General features: G+C 38.7%; 2 protein-coding genes across 4 annotated transcripts; one reads left to right on the forward strand and one right to left on the reverse strand.

Annotated features, from left to right (window-relative positions):
• The first annotated feature begins 327 nt into the window (after window positions 1-327).
• Window positions 328-10,161, forward strand: ppwd1 (peptidylprolyl isomerase domain and WD repeat containing 1). Its single transcript, XM_079600697.1, has 11 exons — window positions 328-549; window positions 814-916; window positions 1,608-1,711; window positions 1,818-1,938; window positions 3,422-3,869; window positions 3,979-4,169; window positions 7,060-7,249; window positions 8,846-9,027; window positions 9,110-9,191; window positions 9,294-9,476; window positions 9,964-10,161. Exons 1-11 carry the CDS (start codon window positions 435-437, stop codon window positions 10,105-10,107), a joined length of 1,863 nt encoding a protein of 620 aa, XP_079456823.1. The 5' UTR covers window positions 328-434; the 3' UTR covers window positions 10,108-10,161.
• A 20-nt stretch (window positions 10,162-10,181) lies between these two features.
• trim23 (tripartite motif containing 23) lies at window positions 10,182-19,866 on the reverse strand. Of its 3 annotated transcripts, none has more exons than XM_079600699.1 (11): window positions 19,561-19,866; window positions 18,858-19,020; window positions 18,637-18,758; window positions 18,149-18,427; window positions 16,433-16,615; window positions 16,142-16,357; window positions 15,918-16,052; window positions 14,271-14,400; window positions 14,075-14,185; window positions 13,806-13,930; window positions 10,182-12,329 (listed from the first exon to the last, which is right to left on the reverse strand). In XM_079600699.1, the coding sequence occupies exons 1-11, from the start codon at window positions 19,645-19,647 to the stop codon at window positions 12,150-12,152; spliced, it is 1,731 nt and encodes a 576-aa protein (XP_079456825.1). In that variant the 5' UTR covers window positions 19,648-19,866; the 3' UTR covers window positions 10,182-12,149. The 3 variants fall into 3 exon arrangements, with proteins under 3 accessions (XP_079456825.1, XP_079456824.1, XP_079456826.1); XM_079600698.1 differs by having other exon boundaries at window positions 15,918-16,022; window positions 19,561-19,659; XM_079600700.1 differs by lacking the exon at window positions 18,637-18,758 and having other exon boundaries at window positions 18,149-18,337; window positions 18,871-19,020; window positions 19,561-19,659.
• Window positions 19,867-20,294: the final 428 nt, after the last annotated feature.

Genomic DNA, 20,294 nt, shown 5'->3' on the forward strand with positions numbered 1-20,294 from the left:
GTCGCAATCTTACTGTTTTCACCGTATTTAGATTAAATAAATGCAGCCTTGGTTGGTGAGCAGAAGAGACGTCTTCCAAAAACATAGTGCAGTGTTTGCACTCTTTTGACAGGTAACGTTAATGTTACTGTAACGTTAAGTTATAATGTGATTTTGTAGAGGTGAGTCTCAGTCTAACGTCACTCAGTGTGTCGGTGTTGCTTCATGTTACTAAAAAATAATATTCACAGCACATTTTATCCCCAAATGTGCTTGAATTTTGAATTACATTTCGAGCAGGATTGCTCATTGTTATTTTGACTGAACTTCAGATGTTCTTCGTGTAGTGACTGCGCGCGGAGACTCTCCCCTCCTGTAGACGGCAGTGTGTGAAAGGAGACACGTTTGTTACGATAAACCACCATCGAGGAAGAAATATTAACTTTAATTTGAAAATGGCGTCGGACGTGAGCCGTGATGGTTCTGAAAATAAACGCAAACTAGACGAAGATGAAGGCGAATTGGTCGGTCCTCTGCCCAACGAGGCAACACAAACAAAAAAGAAGAAAGGTACGTTAAATTGACTTATTTTACAAAACCGGAAGCGTCTATTACTGTCCCTAACTCTAGTGAGCTGCCCACACAGGGTCCAGACAGCATTTTGGGGCATTAAAGTCGCCTGTATTAGGTCTAGATTAAGTTTTGAGACACACTATGCTAGACAGCCGTTTCTATATCAGCTTGCATATCTTGTGTTTTCATAGCAGCCAAAATATTTCAATGTACAGTTTTGAGATGTGTTGTTAATAATGGAGCATATGTCTTCTTCTGCAGTTCTTGAGTTTGAAAGATTGTACCTGGACAATTTACCCTCCGCCTCCATGTATGAAAGAAGTTACATGCACAGAGATGTTATAACACACATTGTTTGCTCCAAGTAAGTTTTCTCCAACTTCCCACCTCAGAATATTTGACTAGTAAATCAATAATATTAGTTTTTGTTCTGCAAGCCTGGTCAGGCCAGTTGATAAGATTTCTACTAGCATTCATTGCCTGCATTTTCATTAGCCCCACCACAAAAATAAGTTTATTCATTTTATGAATTTAAATCTGCATGTTTATATACATTATATTTATACATTTCTAACATGAATTCTAATTTCTTTTGAAATATCTGTAGTGTTCATTTAAAATGATTAATACATATATCATTTTTATTTTAACACAGTTTTTATGGCTGGAAATTCCACACTTATTATAATATATGGAACATATACATATACACACTTATATGGAAATTACCTAATTGGCAAGTTTAAAAAAAATCCAGCAAGCAGAATTTACAACATTTATATGTAACAGAAAACTCAAAATATTTGTTCACAAGCTGTGAAATGCATTTACACAATTGATAAATAAATAAATGATATGATATACAGTATTTCAATACAGTATTCAAAATATGATGGTCGAATATATAGTGCTGACCTGATAGGGCAAGTGACAAACTTTCTCGCACTGGTCAAGCTGGCATCCTTATTGCGGAGTCCTGGACCAAATGTAAATCAACACTCAAGTGCATTTATTTGACTCCAGATTTACTGATTATAATTTTTATACCATTCTAGAACAGATTTTATCATAACAGCAAGTCAAGATGGGCATGTGAAATTCTGGAAGAAGAAGGAGGACGAGGGAGTGGAGTTTGTCAAGCACTTCCGCAGCCACTTGGGTAGGTGTCTGTTACTGCACACCTTACGTCTAGCGAGACGTCTATAGAAACTGTATAAAATGCAGTATGTGTAAATAATCTGTCTGTGTTTGTCTCCGGTGCATAGGTGTGATCGAGAGCATCTCCGTCAGTGCGGAGGGGGCGCTGTTCTGCTCTGTGGGTGATGACCAGGCCATGAAAGTTTTTGATGTCGTCAACTTCGACATGATCAACATGCTCAAACTCGGGTAAAACCTTGCGTGTGTGTGAGAGAGAGAGAGAGAGAGTGTGTTTTTAACACTCTGGTATTCCTCATTTAGTCAAGTCACCTTTATTTAAATAGCAATTTATACAATACAGATTGTTTCAAAGCAGCTTTACAGTGATAACAGGATAATGATTCAATAATAATAATAATAATAATTTGCTACATTTATATAGCGCTTTTCTGAGACCTCAAAGCGCTTTACATAGAAGGGGGAATCTCCTCAACCACCACCAATGTGCAGCTCCACCTGGATGATGCGACGGCAGTCATATTGCGCCAGAACGCCCAGCACACACCAGCTTACTGGTGGAGAGGAGACAGTGATGAAGCCAATCAGTGTGTGTGTGTGTATATATATATATATATATGGGGATGATTAGGAGGCCGTGATGGACAGAGGCCACTGGGCATATTTTGGGAGTCGGGGACACTATACTGTCAAAGAGTCTGTCCGTCCGTCGGATGAGACGTTAAACCGAGGTCCTAACTCTCTGTGGTCATTAGAAATCACATGGCACTTGGGGTGTAACCCCGGTGTGCTGGCCACACTCCACCCATTGGCCCTTACTAATCATGGCCTCCTAATAATCCGCATCCACTGAATTGCCTCTTATCACTCTCTCTCTCTCCTCTCTCCACTATAGCCGGTGTGTGGTGAGCGGACTGGCACTGTTGTTCTGTGGCTGCCGTCACTTCATCCAAGTGGATGCTCACACTGGTGGTGGTTGAGGAGAGACCCCGATATCATTGTAAAGCGCTTTGGGTGTACAGTAATACATTCAAATGCCTCCTTCTATCCTATTCTATTCAGTAAATTAAAAAAAAAAAAAAAAAACTGAAGATTAGTGGTTTAAGAAAAAATTATTTACTATATTTTGTTTCAATGTTTATTCTTTGTTGTATTTTGAGGGAATTTCATGGTACTAGACAATAATATATAGAAATAATGCATAATTTAGATGTGAACATTGTCTAGTACCATGTTTATATAGTTAAAATATAATATTAAATTATAAAATATTTCATTTTAACCTTATTTTCAATTACGGTAGGCTAATACAGTTAAAAAAATATAGCGAAGGTATTTAAATCCAATGTATCAAAGGAGGATTGGTGTCATTTGGTGGAAGAAATAAAGTAAATAATTAGTGTGGTTTTTTTATATACACGCACTCAAACACACACATACTTTGTTACTGATTTGTAAATTGTGTCCTAAAAATTGCTCTGTATTATTTGTATTTCTCATTCATTTCCAAATCTCACAAGTGACTTTTTTTAGTCTTTTAGAATCATGACCACAATTTTTTTTGTGTGTGTATAGCAAGTTCTACAAAAAAAAAAATCATATCACTCAAATTAAGTGAAAAATTTAAAAGGTAATTTTTGTATTTCAGTTTAAATTGACCAAACACCACCAGGGAGTTAAGAGTTTTTATTTATTTCTTCTTCTTTTTTTTCAGCTTCCATCCAGGCCAGTGCGAGTGGATCTATAACCCGGGCGATGCCATCTCCACCGTCGCCTGCTCTGAGAAATCCACCGGGAAGATTTTTGTATACGACGGGCGTGGAAGTAATCAACCCCTGCACAAGTTTGAAAAGATGCACAACGCACCACTGTCTCAGATCCGCCTGAATCCAAAATATCGCGTCATAGTGTCGGCTGATAAAGCGGGAATGCTGGAATACTGGACCGGCCTCCCGAGCGATTTCAAATTCCCACGGCAGGTGGAGTGGGAGTTCAAGACTGACACGGACTTGTACGAGTTTGCCAAATGCAGAACGTATCCCACCAGCCTGATGTTCTCTCAAGACGGCAAGAAAATGGCCACCATCGCCGTTGACCGCAAAGTGAGGATTTTCCGTTTCCTCACTGGGAAGCTGATGAGAGTCTTTGACGAATCATTAACCGTAAGTTAGTGTTTGACAATTATAATAATGATATAATCACAGATTTCAAGTGTTAACAAATGCACACTGGAAGAGTTTGAGTAAGAGTGTGTGGTCTGTGCGACGGCAGATGTTCACGGAGCTCCAGCAGATGAGGCAGCAGTTGCCCGATATGGAGTTCGGCCGCAGAATGGCGGTGGAGCGAGAGCTGGAGAAGGTGGACGGCATCCGACTGACCAACGTCATCTTCGATGAGACCGGACACTTTGTGCTTTACGGCACCATGCTGGGCATTAAAGTCATAAACGTGGAGACTAACAGGTAGAGAATACACCGCACACAATGAAATGCATTTCTTCTATGATGAGCATATGTGCCATTTCTGAATCAAAATTAATTGAATGGCACAACTTTACAGATATCAGCTTAAGTAGTTTGGCATTAGTATACAGGAGAAACTCGAAAAATTAGAATATGGTGCAAAAGTTTATTTCAGTAATTCAACTTAAAAGGTGAAACTAATATATTATATAGACTCATTACATGCAAAGTGAGATATTTCAAGCCTTTATTTGTTATAATTTTGATGATTATGGTTTACAGCTGTGAACACCTTTTCACAATATTCTCATTTTGTATTTGGGGTTTTCATAAGCTGGAAGCCATAATCATCAAAATTATACCAAATAAAGGCTTGAAATATCTCACTTCGCATGTAGTGAGTCTATATAATATATTAGTTTCACCTTTTACGTTGAATTACTGAAATAAATAAACTTTTGCATCATATTCTAATTTTTCGAGTTTCACCTGTAAATATCATCTTTTTAAAAATATTTTGGCATATAGAAATGATATCGTAGCGAGGACTCTTGCCGAATGTGTGTCAAGATCAATCTCTTAAAATATCAGCTTGACTTAATTATATGGCAAAGTTCATTCAAATTGTGAATTGTCTTGTTGTTCAACTCAACTTGAATGATATTTATGAATAAATAATAGTATTAAAGTATTTTTCTGTTGAAAAACATTTTAAAGCTTTTTTGAAAATATAATATTAAAGCTGCAGTCCGTCGTTTTTCCTCTTTGTCGCCATCTCTGTTCGAAATCTGCAATTGCAGTTATTCGCGGAATTATTAACTGTGCGTGGGTAGTAAATCGGCATGAAACAGCGCGGATGAACACAATGTATTGAGGAGAACATGTCGCTGCCGCGTCGCTGTGGATACTGTACTGTCATCAGCAATCTCAGAGTATACTTTTTGAAAGTGTATAACCAACATTAGAATTTTCATCGGTAAATGTCATCTGAACAAGTAGGCTATGTATTCACTTTTGTTCTGACCAAATTCGGGGGGTGGGGGGAAGCATTGCAGTAGGCTATATCATGCTAATTTAATTCTAACGATTGCAAAACGTGAAAAATATATTTTGTTCTCAAATTATTAATGTTAACTACATCATTATTGCGTGACTACATTTAATGTGTATTAGGGCTAAGTTACCTGTAGTTTAGTTTTCATTTCTGTGCAGTATAAATTCTAATTGTCATACCAACACATTAATGTTCCTTATAACTGTTTCTCTTTGAAATAAAAAACACACACGTATGTGTAATCAAATGCTTATTTAAAACTGTAATATTATCAAATTTTATTCACATACATTTGGAACCCCTTCAAAACACGGAGTTCACGCCACCTTTCAAAAGCCCTGCCGATGTTTATCCTTGTTTTAGCTTGGGCTCGGTTGCAGTCTCTTTTTTTCTGTAGCCACTCTGAAGTCCGAAGTCTTTTGGGTTTTACAACTGGTGAATCTCCAGTTGTCACTGGTGATTGTCGCTTTAAACTTTCGGGATCCGCCATACCAAGTGCTAAGCTAAATCTCCACCATCATCCACACACGCTATATAGCCGACTAGCCGGGACTCATTCTCTATGTGTACAGAAGTGACGTAATGACGCAAAGACATGCTCGAAATTCCCGCGGAAATCCACCAGTACCACTGGAATTAAAATCATTATTACAAGCTTACCGTTTTGAATCGAGGTAAGGCAAGCAGATAGTTTTGAACACTGGCTGGTTACGTTTTTTTTCAAAAATGTCTTTTTTGATATTTTTAAACACAAAAAAGTGCCGGACTGCAGCTTTAAATCAGGATTATTCAACACTTTTTTTTTTTTGCAGCAATGCAATAGAATAACCTTTTTTTAATAATATAAAGAACCTTATGTGCAATGGAAAGGTTCCATGGATGTTAAAGGTTCTTCATGGAAAAACAGATTCCGATAAGTAAGGTTGGGCATTGTTTCGATTCAAATATGGTTAAAAAAAAAATGCAAGTCAAACATTTAGATATCAAATGTATTTATTCTGTCTTTTTGCAAATCATTCTGAGAGAAGAGTAAAAGAGAAGTTAGCAGCCTAAAGAACAGATAACTAATAAACTAGACAAATATACATTTCAAACATTATTAAAGACCAGTATACAGTCAGTAATACAATAGCACAAGTAAGCAAATTAGCAATAGCACAAATACAACTGAACAAAGCTCAGAAATTAAAATCAAATCTAAAATAACACTGCATAGTTTTCTTTTTATAAATAAAATATAATGAATCCTTATTAAAGTTACAAAAAATATTTCAGTCAAGATCAGTGAGTGATATTCTTTTTCATTTGTTCTTTGATTACCGTTAATTACACGGAGTGCGGCAGGAATATTAGGCTGCTGTCACTTTAAGACCTAAAGCACAGATCCTGTATACAATAAACTGACTGTGTTTGCGATGATACTTGACATAATTTTGGGTATATGTGTCCGCTCAAGTGCAAAAAGCAAAAGAGAGCTCGATTCAGTATCACACACACTATATGAGAGAAAACAGTGCACGAGTGCCAAATTGAGTTCTCTTTTCAAATCCCAACCCTAACAATAAGAACCTTTTTAAAACATTTTTAGAAAATGTTATTAATAACTTTGGTCTTAAAAAAATAATGGTCTTGGATGCTCCTATTTATCATTGACCAAAATATCGTGCTTCATTCTGAAACTTGTCACATTACAGAAGCATAATGAGTTGTTAAGATTTGTGAAATACATTTTTGAAAACTTAAGCTAATACAACAGCATTGGCCTAAATCAAATCAATACATGAGCCATTCTGAAAGTCTTTTACTTTGTGTCTGTGAACCGTTTTCTCTGTCAAGGTGTGTGCGGATCCTGGGCAAACTGGAGAACGTTCGTGTGGCGCAGTTGAGTCTGTTTCAGGGAGTGGCCAAGACCATGCATGCAGCACCAACCATTGAGATGAAGGCCTCCGACAACCCAGCGCTGCAGAGCTCCAATCCAGACCCCACCATCTTCTGCACCGGCTTCAAGAAGAACCGCTTCTACATGGTGCCGTTACTAAAACACATAGCATTTACAACGCTATCCTGAAGCTTTGGTTTCTGGATATGTTACTATAATCATTTATTTTCAGGTTACTGTAGTGATTTCTGTATAGCGCTTTCCACACTTAAGTTACCGGGGTTATCTTGTGCTGCCTTCACGCCATGTTGTAGTTGACCATTCGAAAAGACCCGCCCCCTTTAGTTACTAAACCCTGGGTTAACATCCTCATTTGCATATTTGTGTCAGTGTCATTGATTGGACGAACGCAGCACCTACTTGCCTATTTACGTAAAGGCATCCTCGGATTATATATTATGACTGTACTATCAAGTTTTCAGACTATAAGGTTAAGAATTAAACGGTCCATTTGTGACCTGATCCAGCAAAATGAGTCACAGTGACCCAAATTTCAAAATTGAGATTTTGATATCAATGGAAAGAGGAGATCATAAGCTTTCAAATGATATCCTAGTCAAAGTCATACATTGAATGGTTTTAAAGATATACACATTTGAATTATGGTCGTCTGCCCTCTTTTTCCAACTGGAAACCTGAGAAAATAGCTTTTAAAGTTTTTTGCCCGTATTTTTGTAGATATCTTTCAAAATCCATTTAAAGGGATAAACTATTTTTTTTACAGCTTAATTTGACCAAAGATATTAATATATATAAATGCTATTACAGTAAACCAGGCTGAAGATCAAATTATTGTAAAGTATTTATTTGAATAAATATTTTAAAAGGCACTTTTACAAAGATTTACAAAAATCAGAAAGATTGAACAGAAGTGCTACATTTTAGCTAGAGAGAGAAAGAGTGTGTGTGTGTGTGTGCGTGTTTGTGCGTGTGTGTGTGTGTGTGTGTGTGTGTGTGTGTGTGTGTGAGCGCGCGGGTGTGTGTGTGCGTGCGTGCGTGCGCGCGCGTGTGTGTGTGTGTAGGCTAGTTGACAATAACAGTGTAACAAATTAATAACGGAGATACCAACAGTTAAATATTGGGTTTACACAGAGCGCTGCGAGTCTGACAGGAGGATGGCTGGACCAATCGCGTGCCGCGGGGCTTCCCATTGACAAATGATCAGCGTTTGTGTACATTTCTAAACTTTTTGATTGGCTCAATACAACGTGTAACACCATTTGTAGAGCAGAGATAGTGACGTTTCAGGGGATACCCGGGAAATGCTCAGAGGTGACGAGAGGATTTGAGAAAAGCAATGTTCATTTCCAACGAATTTAGTAAAACTTTGTCAAGTTTAATAGTCATTTAAATACATTTGCTCAATTATCTGGACCACGAAACTTTGGAAGATTATTTTTGAATGTATTTTCTTTGAAATTAGCAAAAAAAAATGTTTTTTATTTTTTTATTGTTTTTTCACATTATCGGCCCGTATCTTAAAATGGAACGTTGCGACTTCCGACTCATTTCGCCAGATCGGGTCACAATTGATGTTTTTTCCATCACTATTTGACATTTATGGGTTTAGAGCGATGATAACCCGGGGTTAAGCGCAGTGTGAAAAGCTATTATGTTACTTTCCACTGGTGTCTAGAAGAATCTGACACTAGACTCATAATACTGTATTTTGTTTTTGAACAGTTTACAAAGAGAGAGCCGGAGGACACCAAGAGTGCTGATTCTGACCGCGATGTCTTTAATGAGAAGCCGTCTAAAGAGGAAGTGATGGCAGCCACGCAGGCAGAAGGGCCCAAAAGAGTGTCAGACAGCGCCATCATTCACACCACAATGGGCGACATTCACATCAAACTCTTTCCTGTGGAGTATGTGTTTGTGTCATTTGACAGCAGTTTGGTCTGAGACGGCAGTATGTTGTATGTTAATTTATTTATTTTTGCTTCTCAGGTGCCCCAAAACAGTGGAGAACTTCTGCGTCCACAGCAGGAACAGTTATTACAACAGCCACATATTCCATCGTGTCATCAAGGTATGAGCAGCTCGAGTGTTTAGACGTGCGCCTACGGATTTGTGGATGTGAGTTGAACAGGTGGCTTCTCGTGTGTGTGTGTGTGTGTGTGTGTGTGTGTAGGGCTTCATGATCCAGACCGGAGACCCGACGGGCACAGGGATGGGTGGAGAAAGCATCTGGGGTGGAGAGTTTGAGGACGAGTTTCATGCCACACTGAGGCACGACAGACCCTACACCCTCAGCATGGCCAACGCAGGCCCGGGGACCAACGGATCGCAGTTTTTCATCACTGTCGTCCCAACTGTAAGACCATCAGATTAGTTTTTTATATATTATAACCCATTTTTGGGTTGTCTTTTTTTTAACGACGCCTCAAGATTTCGGATACAGTTCTGAATTCGATTACACTGGTTGCACTTTTTGATTCGCTAAAAATAGCTCATAAAAGATTTGTTGATGAATCCGATTACACTGATGAGGCTGCGTATTGCATATAGTATGACTTATTTTGCCATTGGCCTGCTCTATATATTCAGCAGCTGAGGCAGGAAACACCAAATCAATAATGAAATTGTTCGAATGAATGAATTTGGAATGAATATTTTTCCCAACCCTAATTATTCAATTAAGTCAATGTAGTCATAAATGTCACACTGCTGTCACTTCTTGAAATTCATGTCAGTTACAATGATTTTGGGGGGAAATCATCTCAAGTCATGAATTTTGAGCTGCCAGTTTGGCTAATAGTTGATAATTCAATAAATTGTTTTCTCATCCTCTCTCCAATTAGCCCTGGCTGGATAACAAGCACACAGTCTTTGGGAGGACCACTAAAGGTATGGAGGTGGTCCAGCGGATCTCCAACTTAAAAGTCAACCCCAAAACCGACAAGCCATATGAAGACATCAGCATCATAAACATCACTGTCAAATAGATGTGCGGCCTCAGCTCTACTCTTCTGATTTTGTAAAATAAAGTACCCTTTTTTTAATAATACTAATATTCTTTAGTGATGCATCATTCAGATTGGTTTTTAATAGCGTAACATTATGAATGGTTATACAAAAAGCCGTGGTGAAATCAACAACAGATGTGGGTGAGCAGTGTGCTTCTGAGAGGCTCAAACTCACTGTAACACCAAGTTCAGATCCTCCTGCAATAGGGGACAGGGAAAGTCTTCACACATGCTTTATCTAAGTACAGTTATTACATTACATGGCAATGAGGATCAGTGTTTCAAAACAAATGATGGTTCCTAAACCGGACTAATGCAGATCATGTCAAGTAATGGAGCGTTTACATACGGCCACAGTTGTGTTATACATGAAGTATATCAATGAATGGAAATGTAAAGTTTTTGCTTTTAAGATGCTAAGAAATACTTGTTCCAACAAATCAAGATATAACCAGATATTAATAAGCAGTGGACTGATGAACTGGAAGCAGGTTTATACTTTTTTTTTTTTTTTTTCATAACTACAATTCTCCTTTAAAATATAAATAATCAGTAACATTGTTTTTTGCCACAAACACATCCATCTCTTCATACATGGGGAAGATACACCTCCACCCATGCATCAGTCATAAGACCACACAGGACATTTCAATAAATATCTACTGGCTCATTCAAAGCCCCAAAAAACTCACAACAGCCATAAAAACAGCTGGAGATGTTAAGAATAATGGTGTGCCTTTAGGTGAATCTCACAACAACAACAACAAAACATGTGTGGGTCACATTTTACCCCCAAAATCAAAATGTTAATTTTGCATAACGAAAAAAAATATTTCTACCATTCAGAATTTTTAACTTTGACATTTTCATAACTAAGCACATTATACTCCTTACAGATGTGTTTAAATCCCAGTGATTATTTTAATATCCATAAAGGCAATAATACCATGTCTAAATACTTGTCTAAAACAATTGCTCATATTACAGTAATGAGAGTATAAGGGTAGAATGTGCTTGATTGTAATGAACAATGCAAGAACTCAAGTTTAATTTTAGAAATTAATGCGAAATTTAATATATTAAAGGGAAGCATGACCTACACATGTTGTTGACATGTTTTGTGAAATTCACCCAATTACTTGCTTGTAACGTTTGATCAATGGCAATGGATTTGATCACATGACCTTTCCAATGATTTCAGTAACTGGTTAATCTGACACAACAGGCACTTCACATTGCAGTAACCATGAATCTGGCGATGGAGCCTCGTTTCATCCTCGTCTAAGGGGCTTTACCTACGATTAAAACATTTAATAGCTCTATATAAACCTTGTGCTGTTTGCACACATGATACTACAGGGATTTTATATGGGTGTCTGTACAAAAATGACCAGTATATCATTTGCTTAAGCACATCTAGAAATATCTCCAGGCATTAGTTAGTTAGGAGAATGAGCAAACTGACCTTGAAAAGACAAGCATCATAAACCAGATGTTACATTTCTATGTTTTAACAGAAGGGACAGTAAGTTTAGTTAGTCATGTTCGTTAACTTCTTTTCAAATAGTTCATGTTAATCAACTTTATGGACAGCATCTGCAAATATATTTTTGTTCACCACACATATTTTTGTTTACAACACAATTTCAACTCACTTTGTAATAATAAACAAAAATCTTTTTTTTTTTTTTTATACAGTAAAGCATTTCTAATGGAAGTCTATGGAGCACACTTGCCCCATAGGTTTCCATAGTAACTTTCAAAACTTTTTTTTATTTTTTTTAGAAACTGAGTGATGAGCTGAAATTATGTGTGGTGATAACCTGCAGGATGTTGCCTTGTATTTAACCTGGAGATCTATATGAGCTCCATTTATGAACACCACTGAACCACAAGCGCGCACACAGCAGCAAGTCTACTGATGGTATGACATGGGTAAACATGAGCAGGGTGACTGTGCAAATGACACGGACAGGCTTGAGTTGTAAGTCACAAGTCTTTTGAGAGTGGGTAAGCGTCCCTCAGGCCACATCCAAAACTCCTGCGGCCACCAGCTGGCGTGAGAGCCAGTCCAGGCCCTCGTGAAGCCCCATGCCACTGCGGGCGTCACAGCCCTGGATGTGCCAGCTGCGCCCGCAGCACAGTTTGTGTAAGCTCAGGAGCTCCGTCATCTCCTCCACGGACACCGCGCCGGGGACGTCCTACAGAGACACACGTCAGAGTTCACAGCCGAAGAGTAGAGAATCTCCAATAAAACGAGCGATAAAAGCATTGTTTATGCATGAAGTCATTGAAAAAACAAGCACGATTTTCTCAGCTTTGTGTTCAAAATGTAGCTTTTTTATGAAACTTACCCACATTCGGGTGTTAATAAAAAATAATTACTGAAACTAGGTTTTATTTTTTAAAGCGGAGGCTCTGTTCTTTCTTTTGATAAATTGCGTGTTCAGATACAATAAAATATTCTGGGGGTTATGACATTTTTGTGAAAATTATCAAAAACACTGGCATTGGCTGGGAACTTCTTTCTTTTTTTACTTTAACCAGGGTTAACGTCTATAAAGTGTAACCCCCCAATACAAAAGTGCATTTATGATTTGTAACTACAAAAAAATAATTAAATGTAATAAATAAAAATGTAATGATTCCACCGACAATCTTTTTATATTTGTGAAATCTTCCAGTTTGATAAAGGAGATTCTTAAAGGTACAATATGCAATATTTTCTGCCGCTAGAGGGCGCTACATTCCAAACAACAACAACAGCGTAGCTTGATGACGATGTGAAGGAGCGTGGAATGATGGGAACTGTCATTTTTAACAAAAAATCATGTTCATGGATGAGGTAGTTCTATTTTTATAAATGTTGCGTTTAATGACATGCTTTTATTTCATTAAAATGAATTAACCGCAAGAAAAGTAAGGTTTAAAACTAAATTGGTTATGTTATTGTATTTGTCGAATTCATTGTTGTGATAACGCTGCGCAGTTTTACATGTTCTAAACAATTGTTGTTAAAGTACATTCGAACATACCCACATAATTTGCCAAAAGACGGATTAATCTTTATGTATAACACTGCTATATTTAGTTGCATGGCAATAAACACCAGACGTGATAAACAATGTCAATAAACTAAACACAAGCCTAAAGCAATAATACTTTCCTTATATAAACATAACTATTACCGAATGCTACATTTGGAATATATAAAATTGACCCGTATGGTTATGGGACTTGTCTTTGTCGACAGAACCGGCTGCAATCGGTAAAGAATAATTGTGTTCCATAACGACTGCGCGAAACAAACGTTTGTTTGCTTGATAGACGCTACAACTACAACTTCCGCATTTGTCCAGGACTCCGCGCAGTACGAGCGGAAACCGAGGGTGACGCGGATATGACGCCATTGACTGGCGACTCCAGCTCACCCCCGCTCACACGCCCCGTTTCCTCGGTTAAAATCGCAATTTTCTCACGATTTAAAAATAGTTGGAAACATTTGGGATATTGTAAGTAATCAACTTAACAGAATATATAACACTGGCCTTGTGATTTTGGGATATTTTAATGCACAAATATTACATATGGTACCTTTAAAGTACATTATTATTGATTTTTTTTTTATGTCATGTTCAAAACAAAAATACGAACAAACTTTTGTTCACATCTCTCACCTGTTTGTTGGCGAAGATGAGCAGCAGAGCATCTCGGAGCTCTTTCTCGGTCAGCAGTTTGGCCAGTTCACTGTGAGACTCCATCAGCCGGTCTCTGTGACAGCTGTCAATCACAAACACCACCGCTGGGAGACAGAACCAATGACCAGCTTCAGTCATACACACTCATTAATGAGCAAGTAATGTGATTGAGTGAATTTCATTATGAACATGTATGCATCCGCAGTGAAGTGAATTATTAACTCCAGAAGCAGCAACTCTGCTGTTACCTTGTGTGTTCAGATAGTAGTGTTTCCAGAGTGGGCGGAGTTTATGCTTGCCACCCACATCCCAAATGGTGAATTTCAGGTTTTTGTATTCAACAGTTTCGACATTAAAACCTAAAACAGAAGTAGAATAATTTGTTATCTAAACACCGTTGCATGTTTGCGTTTCTGTACATGTATTTCCGTTGCACAAGGGTACCTATGGTCGGTATGGGCTGCATAAACTCATCTTGCTTCAGTTTGAAGAGAATAGTAGTTTTGCCAGCTCCATCTAAGCCCAAAGTCACAACCCGGATCTCCATCTTTGGACCAATGTGCACACGGTTGTCCTGGAAAAAAAGACGGACACATCTGTTTAATACGGATATCAAACACTACACAAAACTCAGCTCAAGTACAAGAGTTCACTTTCTTAGCACGCTAATAACACAACCAGACAAGTCAAAGTTAGAGCTTAATTAGTAAATCCCAAGTTAGTGGAGTTAGGTAGGGAAAGGGAAAGGTAAAGCACACACACACACACATGCATACATATACATACATACACATACACATATATATATATATATATATATATGTGTATCCCAGTCATCTATTTTGATGTGCGAATAAACTCTCAGAATCAATTAACACAGAAATTGAATCCGCTAGATGCAGTTTTTGTTAGTTAAAATGCGCATTAAGATTATGGAAACGGTTTCTTCGCATACTGATGACGTGTCGTGACCAATGGTGCATGTACAACACCATGGCATTCTGCATTAGGCCCAACAAAAGGTCTGAACTTGGCACATAAACTCTAGTCACATCATTTTGCACGCAGACAATGGCCATTAGCGGCCCCATAAGCCCCATAAGCCAAAGATAAACATATAACATTGCATTACAATGTTTGATCTATGTGCAGTACACTGCTGAAGGCATCGGTTTGTTTGACGAAAGGGATTACATTACACACTACACTACACTGACTTCCATTCATACGCATGCAAATGCAGGAGACTGGATATGTAAACTCATGGAAAGTTTGCCGTGCACCAAAGTTCAAGTTTGGTGAACTCTGATTTGAGAATGAATGTTCACTCCCATATGGAGTGGAGATGTGTGACCAATAGAAGATCGATACATCACGGCGGGACCTCTTAAATGAACTCAAAGATCACAAACTTTAAGCTTATTCATATGTGTTAAATAGGGTTAGTTCACCCCAAAAATGTCTGTCATTAATTACTCACCAACATTCGTCATTCACCTTCCACGTCATTCTCCTCCGCTGTTGGCGTAGTGTAAACCGTGTCGTGCGTCCTGGTTCTACGCAGAACACCACCTCACTATTGGCTAGCTCCTGCGTCAGCATCACAAGCATGTGTCGTGGTGCTCACGTGAACAGCGTTGGCCAATAGTAAAGCGGCGTTCTGACGTAGATCCAGAAGCGCTGCACTGTTTACACTACGCCAACAGCGAGAAGAGATTGTTGAATAAAGTCGCTATTTTTGGGAGGTTTTGCGAACAAAGTATTTCCGTCACTTCATAACATTAAGGTTATGAACGACTGTAGTCACATGGACTATTTTAACAGTCTTTATTACCTTTCTGGGCCTTGAAAGTGGTTGTTGCATTGCGGTCTATGGAGGGTCAGAAAGCTCTCGGATTTCATCAAAAAAATCTTAATTTGCGTTCCGAAGATGAACGAAGGTCTTGCGGGTTTGGAACGACATGAGGGCGTGTAATTAATAACATAAATTTCATTTTGGGGTGAACTAACCCTTTAATTTTATGTTTTTATAAAAGTCATATCTCATCCGTCGCTGTGTCCATGCTGTGCAAACAAGGCGATGTAAAGCACCTTAGTGAAAGTGACAGGGATGCCTGCGTCCAGCTGAATGTGGTCGGCCAGCTCTGTAAACTGCTGCTGCTGTTTCTGCAGCGTCTCTAGTAGTCGGTTGATCTCCTGTTTCGACAAAACCACCCTGCAATCATCCTGGCAACAAAACAAAAAGACAACAAACCAACTGAAATTCCTGAACTGCTTCTGATCCAGCGGAGTGTGTGACGTGACGGAGTGTGTACCTGCTGCAGTGTTTTCTCGCAGTGCAGACAGGCGGTGGACACCTGGGACAGCAGTATGGTCATGTCCTCCTGCTGCTGCCGAAGCCAGATCAGCCGCTCTCGCACGTGCGCGTCCACCACGCTCAGAGCCATCTCCTCTTGACGACACAGGGTCTCGTGTAGATCGGCAAAGTAGGCGCGTACGCAAGACCGGGCGCTCTCCGCTGTTCCTGGAACCTGAGGAGAAAACAGGAATCTTACACCGATGCAAATGCTTCAGGCGATTACAATCACCCAAGAACACGCTCGTACATGTTCAGTGTGGGCCATGCCCATGCTGTCCTCCACGATCTGCTCTCCTCCTTCAATCTGCTGCACAATGCCCACTAGTTTCCTGGAGTACTCCGACACTTCCTCTGTGAACGTGCGGATGCAGTGCGCCATATCCAGGATGGACCCGCGGATCTGGTTGGCTTCACCCTCTAGTACAGCATGCTGGTAACACAATTTCATGAAAAGAGATCAGGGAACAAGTGACTGAAAATGGGAACAAAATATTGAATTTGTTATTACCCAGAAATATTTGAATGGTCCAATACAATTCTTAAAATACACCATAACCTTTTTAATCCATGCTTTGTTTGATTGATGCATTACATGTTTTGCTATACATTATTAATAGCAGATCTCTCATTCTGAAGTTTCTGCTGAACTTCCTCACAACGGAAACTCAGGAGGATAAGAGATGTTTGGTGGACAGCAAATTGATTTGATTCTATATTTACTACTTTTGTATTTGATAAGTAAACTGAGAAAAATTCAATACAGTGAACAGCAAATCAATTGCATAACTCTTAATAAATCTTAGGCAAGTTTAAAAACTAAATGCATACATACACACACACATACATATATATATATATCACACACATTTTCAGCTTTTATTTAAATTTTAGGTAAATTTTAAGTAAAAAGTTTAGTTAAAAAAATATAAGTATGTGAATACGGTTTCTATTAGTTTTTTTTTTTCAATTGACCGTTCGCAAAGACCCGTCCCCCTTAGTTACTGTCGCTATGTCCGACAAGCTACGCCGCTCTCACACACACCATGTTCTCACGCAGAGAAAAATACATCGCGGAGCAGAGAGAAGAGACAACACACTGACAGACAGGACAGACCAGGTTACTTTTCAGTTACTTTTGATATTAAACTTATTAAACAAAGTCTCACCTTTCAAATTTGGTTATTTTTTTTAAAGAAATTGAAACAATAAATACCGTTTTGTGGCTCTTTAATGTGTCGTGACAGATCGATGTAGAGCATCAGTTAAAGCTGCCCGTGAACCGATCATCTCTTCCTTCTAGTTCATTTATAGCATCAAATAAACATGAATGAACATCAGAAGGAATGTTGTTTTAACCGCGGAAAGGCGTCAGTACACTCCGCTTCTCAAGTTCAAATCATCCCATGTTAATCTACTAACTCTCCTGACTGCTTTGTCGGACAAAATGGCGGATGGCGAAGTGTGATTGGTCAGATCACCTGTCAATCAAGCTCCCTGCGAAGGGTCAATTGGAGTTATTTTAGTACTTTAAACAAACACGAGAAACGTTGCCTTGGCAAGTACAATCAATCAATTTCTGTATATAATAAGTAACAGATGTTTTTAATGATTTTAGTTTGTTTCAGTTAGTAGTAGTAGCCTTTAGTAGTAGCCAGTTATTGATGATAACCCTGCTTCAGACTTTTTATTGCACCAGAAACAGCTTAAATATTACGATATTTCTCAAATAATTCAATTCAGTTGCATCCGAATGACTTTTAAACAACGCATCTAAAATAAAAAAAACAAGCATTGTTGTTACATTCAGAACACTTTAAAATTAAAATTAGAAAATCGATCCAAGATTCGAAAGAGAATCAAAACTTTGTGAATGAGAGTCAAATTAAATCCGGAAATCCAAGCAAATATCGGTGCCTAAAGATTAACAAGTGGTTTTGAATGGAGTTGCATTGTATTTCTGCACCTTATGCCCTTGGTGCTTTCCGTACTCCTTGCACACGCAGCACATGAGCGGCCCAGGCAGGCAGCCGTCTTCCAGGCACACGAACTCGATGGCGTGCACCTGGTGCTGCGGGCAGAGCATCTTCTCATGGGGCTTGTCTGCCAGGGGCACGCGCCGGTGCTTGGCCAGCGTCCGGGTGGAGTGTGTGAGCTGGGAGCACTCGGCACACAGGTGTGTGGCACACACCGTGCAGTACATGGAAGCAGTGTGAGTCTCATCCTCATCACAGCGGATTACGCACTAATGGAGACATGGCAAAAATTATATTTATTGCTTTGATAAAAATGAGTCAGTAGCAATATAAAAGGGTTCAATAAATAAAACAAATTTACTTAAGACAAAAATATGATATATTTAACAGTCAAAATAAAGAATAATCATAATAATTATTATAGAAATTATTGTTAATATAAATACACATTTGAAAACTGAAATCGCATATTTCGAACCTCGCCCATCTCCCGAAGTGAATCCTCTGACATGCCTGACTGATTGGATGCCCCATTCTGTAGCCGTTCAAGCAATTCGAGCAGGGCAAAGTTCTTCTTCAGGCCCCACACACCCGAGTCTCCTGCAGAGCACAGTGACAATGTTTCTTTCTACTAGAGAAAGTCTTAACTATAGAATTATACTGTTATTATGAAGAACAGAACGGCAGTGTTAAGCTCACCCAGCTCGGTGACCTGTCTGTCGAAGGGGCAGCGGACTGCCCTGCCGTGGAGAGGCAGACGGGTCAGGCAGTCGTGGCACACCGTGTGTCCGCACAGCAGCAGCCGCGGGACCTTGTCCCCCTGTAGAGAAAACACATCCTCGCACACACCACACTCCAACACCTTCACAATCACATGCATATGTGGATTAAAATTTGTGATTGACAAATGTTTGCAGTTATACATATATATACACTCACACACACACACACACACACACTGCATGTCAAATATTATTATGCATAGAAATTGTATGCATTTATAAAAATAAGCCTTGCGCAACATCTATGTAAACATCCATAAATTCATGACTATATATCTTTAATAAGTATTTTGAGGCACAGTCCCCTTTCTAGTGTTCTGACCGGTTGGTCATTTAGCTAGCCAGCTAACCTACTCAGCACTACTCCTGTCATAACTGTACTTTTATAAATAAAACACACTATTTCATAACGACGTGTTTTTATCGCGCTTTTAAATTGAGTGTGCAACAGCGTGTTTAATATAAATCCCGCAGTGACAGTTTTGAATTATGCTATCATTAGCGTGCTAACGCCCTGCAGAATCTCACTGAACTCCACCGGGAGGAAAAACACATCCCTCTCATGATTTTTATAAGCTAAACATCTAGTGTAGTTGTTATTTATGTCATGTGCATCATACCTTCACCGCATTTGAAGTGTTTCCGCGGCCGTGTCGCGCACACGGCTCCATCGTCGCCTGTTTATTTACACCGACAGCAGCGGCCATCCTCGGACTGAACCATCTGATGACACGTCGATGTGGTCATGACATACTGCCTTAGGTTTAATTACTATATAAAAAAAATTATTAGAAAAACTCATGTGTTCACTTATTCCTATTATAAACTAAAAAAAGGGTATCAGGTTTGTTGTATGTCTGAATAAAAATACCATTCTTGTCACAAAAGCACCCCTCTATGACAATGGATCAGTCCGTCAGCTGTCGACGAAGTTCAGGAAATCATGTATTACAATTTAAAGCCTATTTAGTAATCACAATATATTATACACTTTTTATAAAATCAACCTATTTAAGTTAAATTTGCTGTACAAGTCATTTAAACTTAAATTATATTAAAAAATTGTTGAATCTTGTATAAGTTTAAATTGCTTAAATTATTGTCATGACATGACTTATTGTTCTTAAAAAAAAAAAAAAACATCTTCTTGAGAGGGACGCAAAATACAAAATCATCGTTATTTTCATGTAGTCTAAAAACCTATTTATACCCTGTGTGGGAAAAATGAGTTGCATCCAATAAAAAAAAAAAAAAATGCAATTCTGGCTGGCCTGTACTAAAGCAGAATGAAATAGCAATTCTGTCAGGACCACTATCGTCAAATATGATTGACATTTCGCCTTTGGCTAAGCCA

Source organism: Phoxinus phoxinus, assembly GCF_949152265.1.
Source record: "Phoxinus phoxinus genome assembly, chromosome: 23".
NCBI lineage: Eukaryota > Metazoa > Chordata > Actinopteri > Cypriniformes > Leuciscidae > Phoxinus > Phoxinus phoxinus.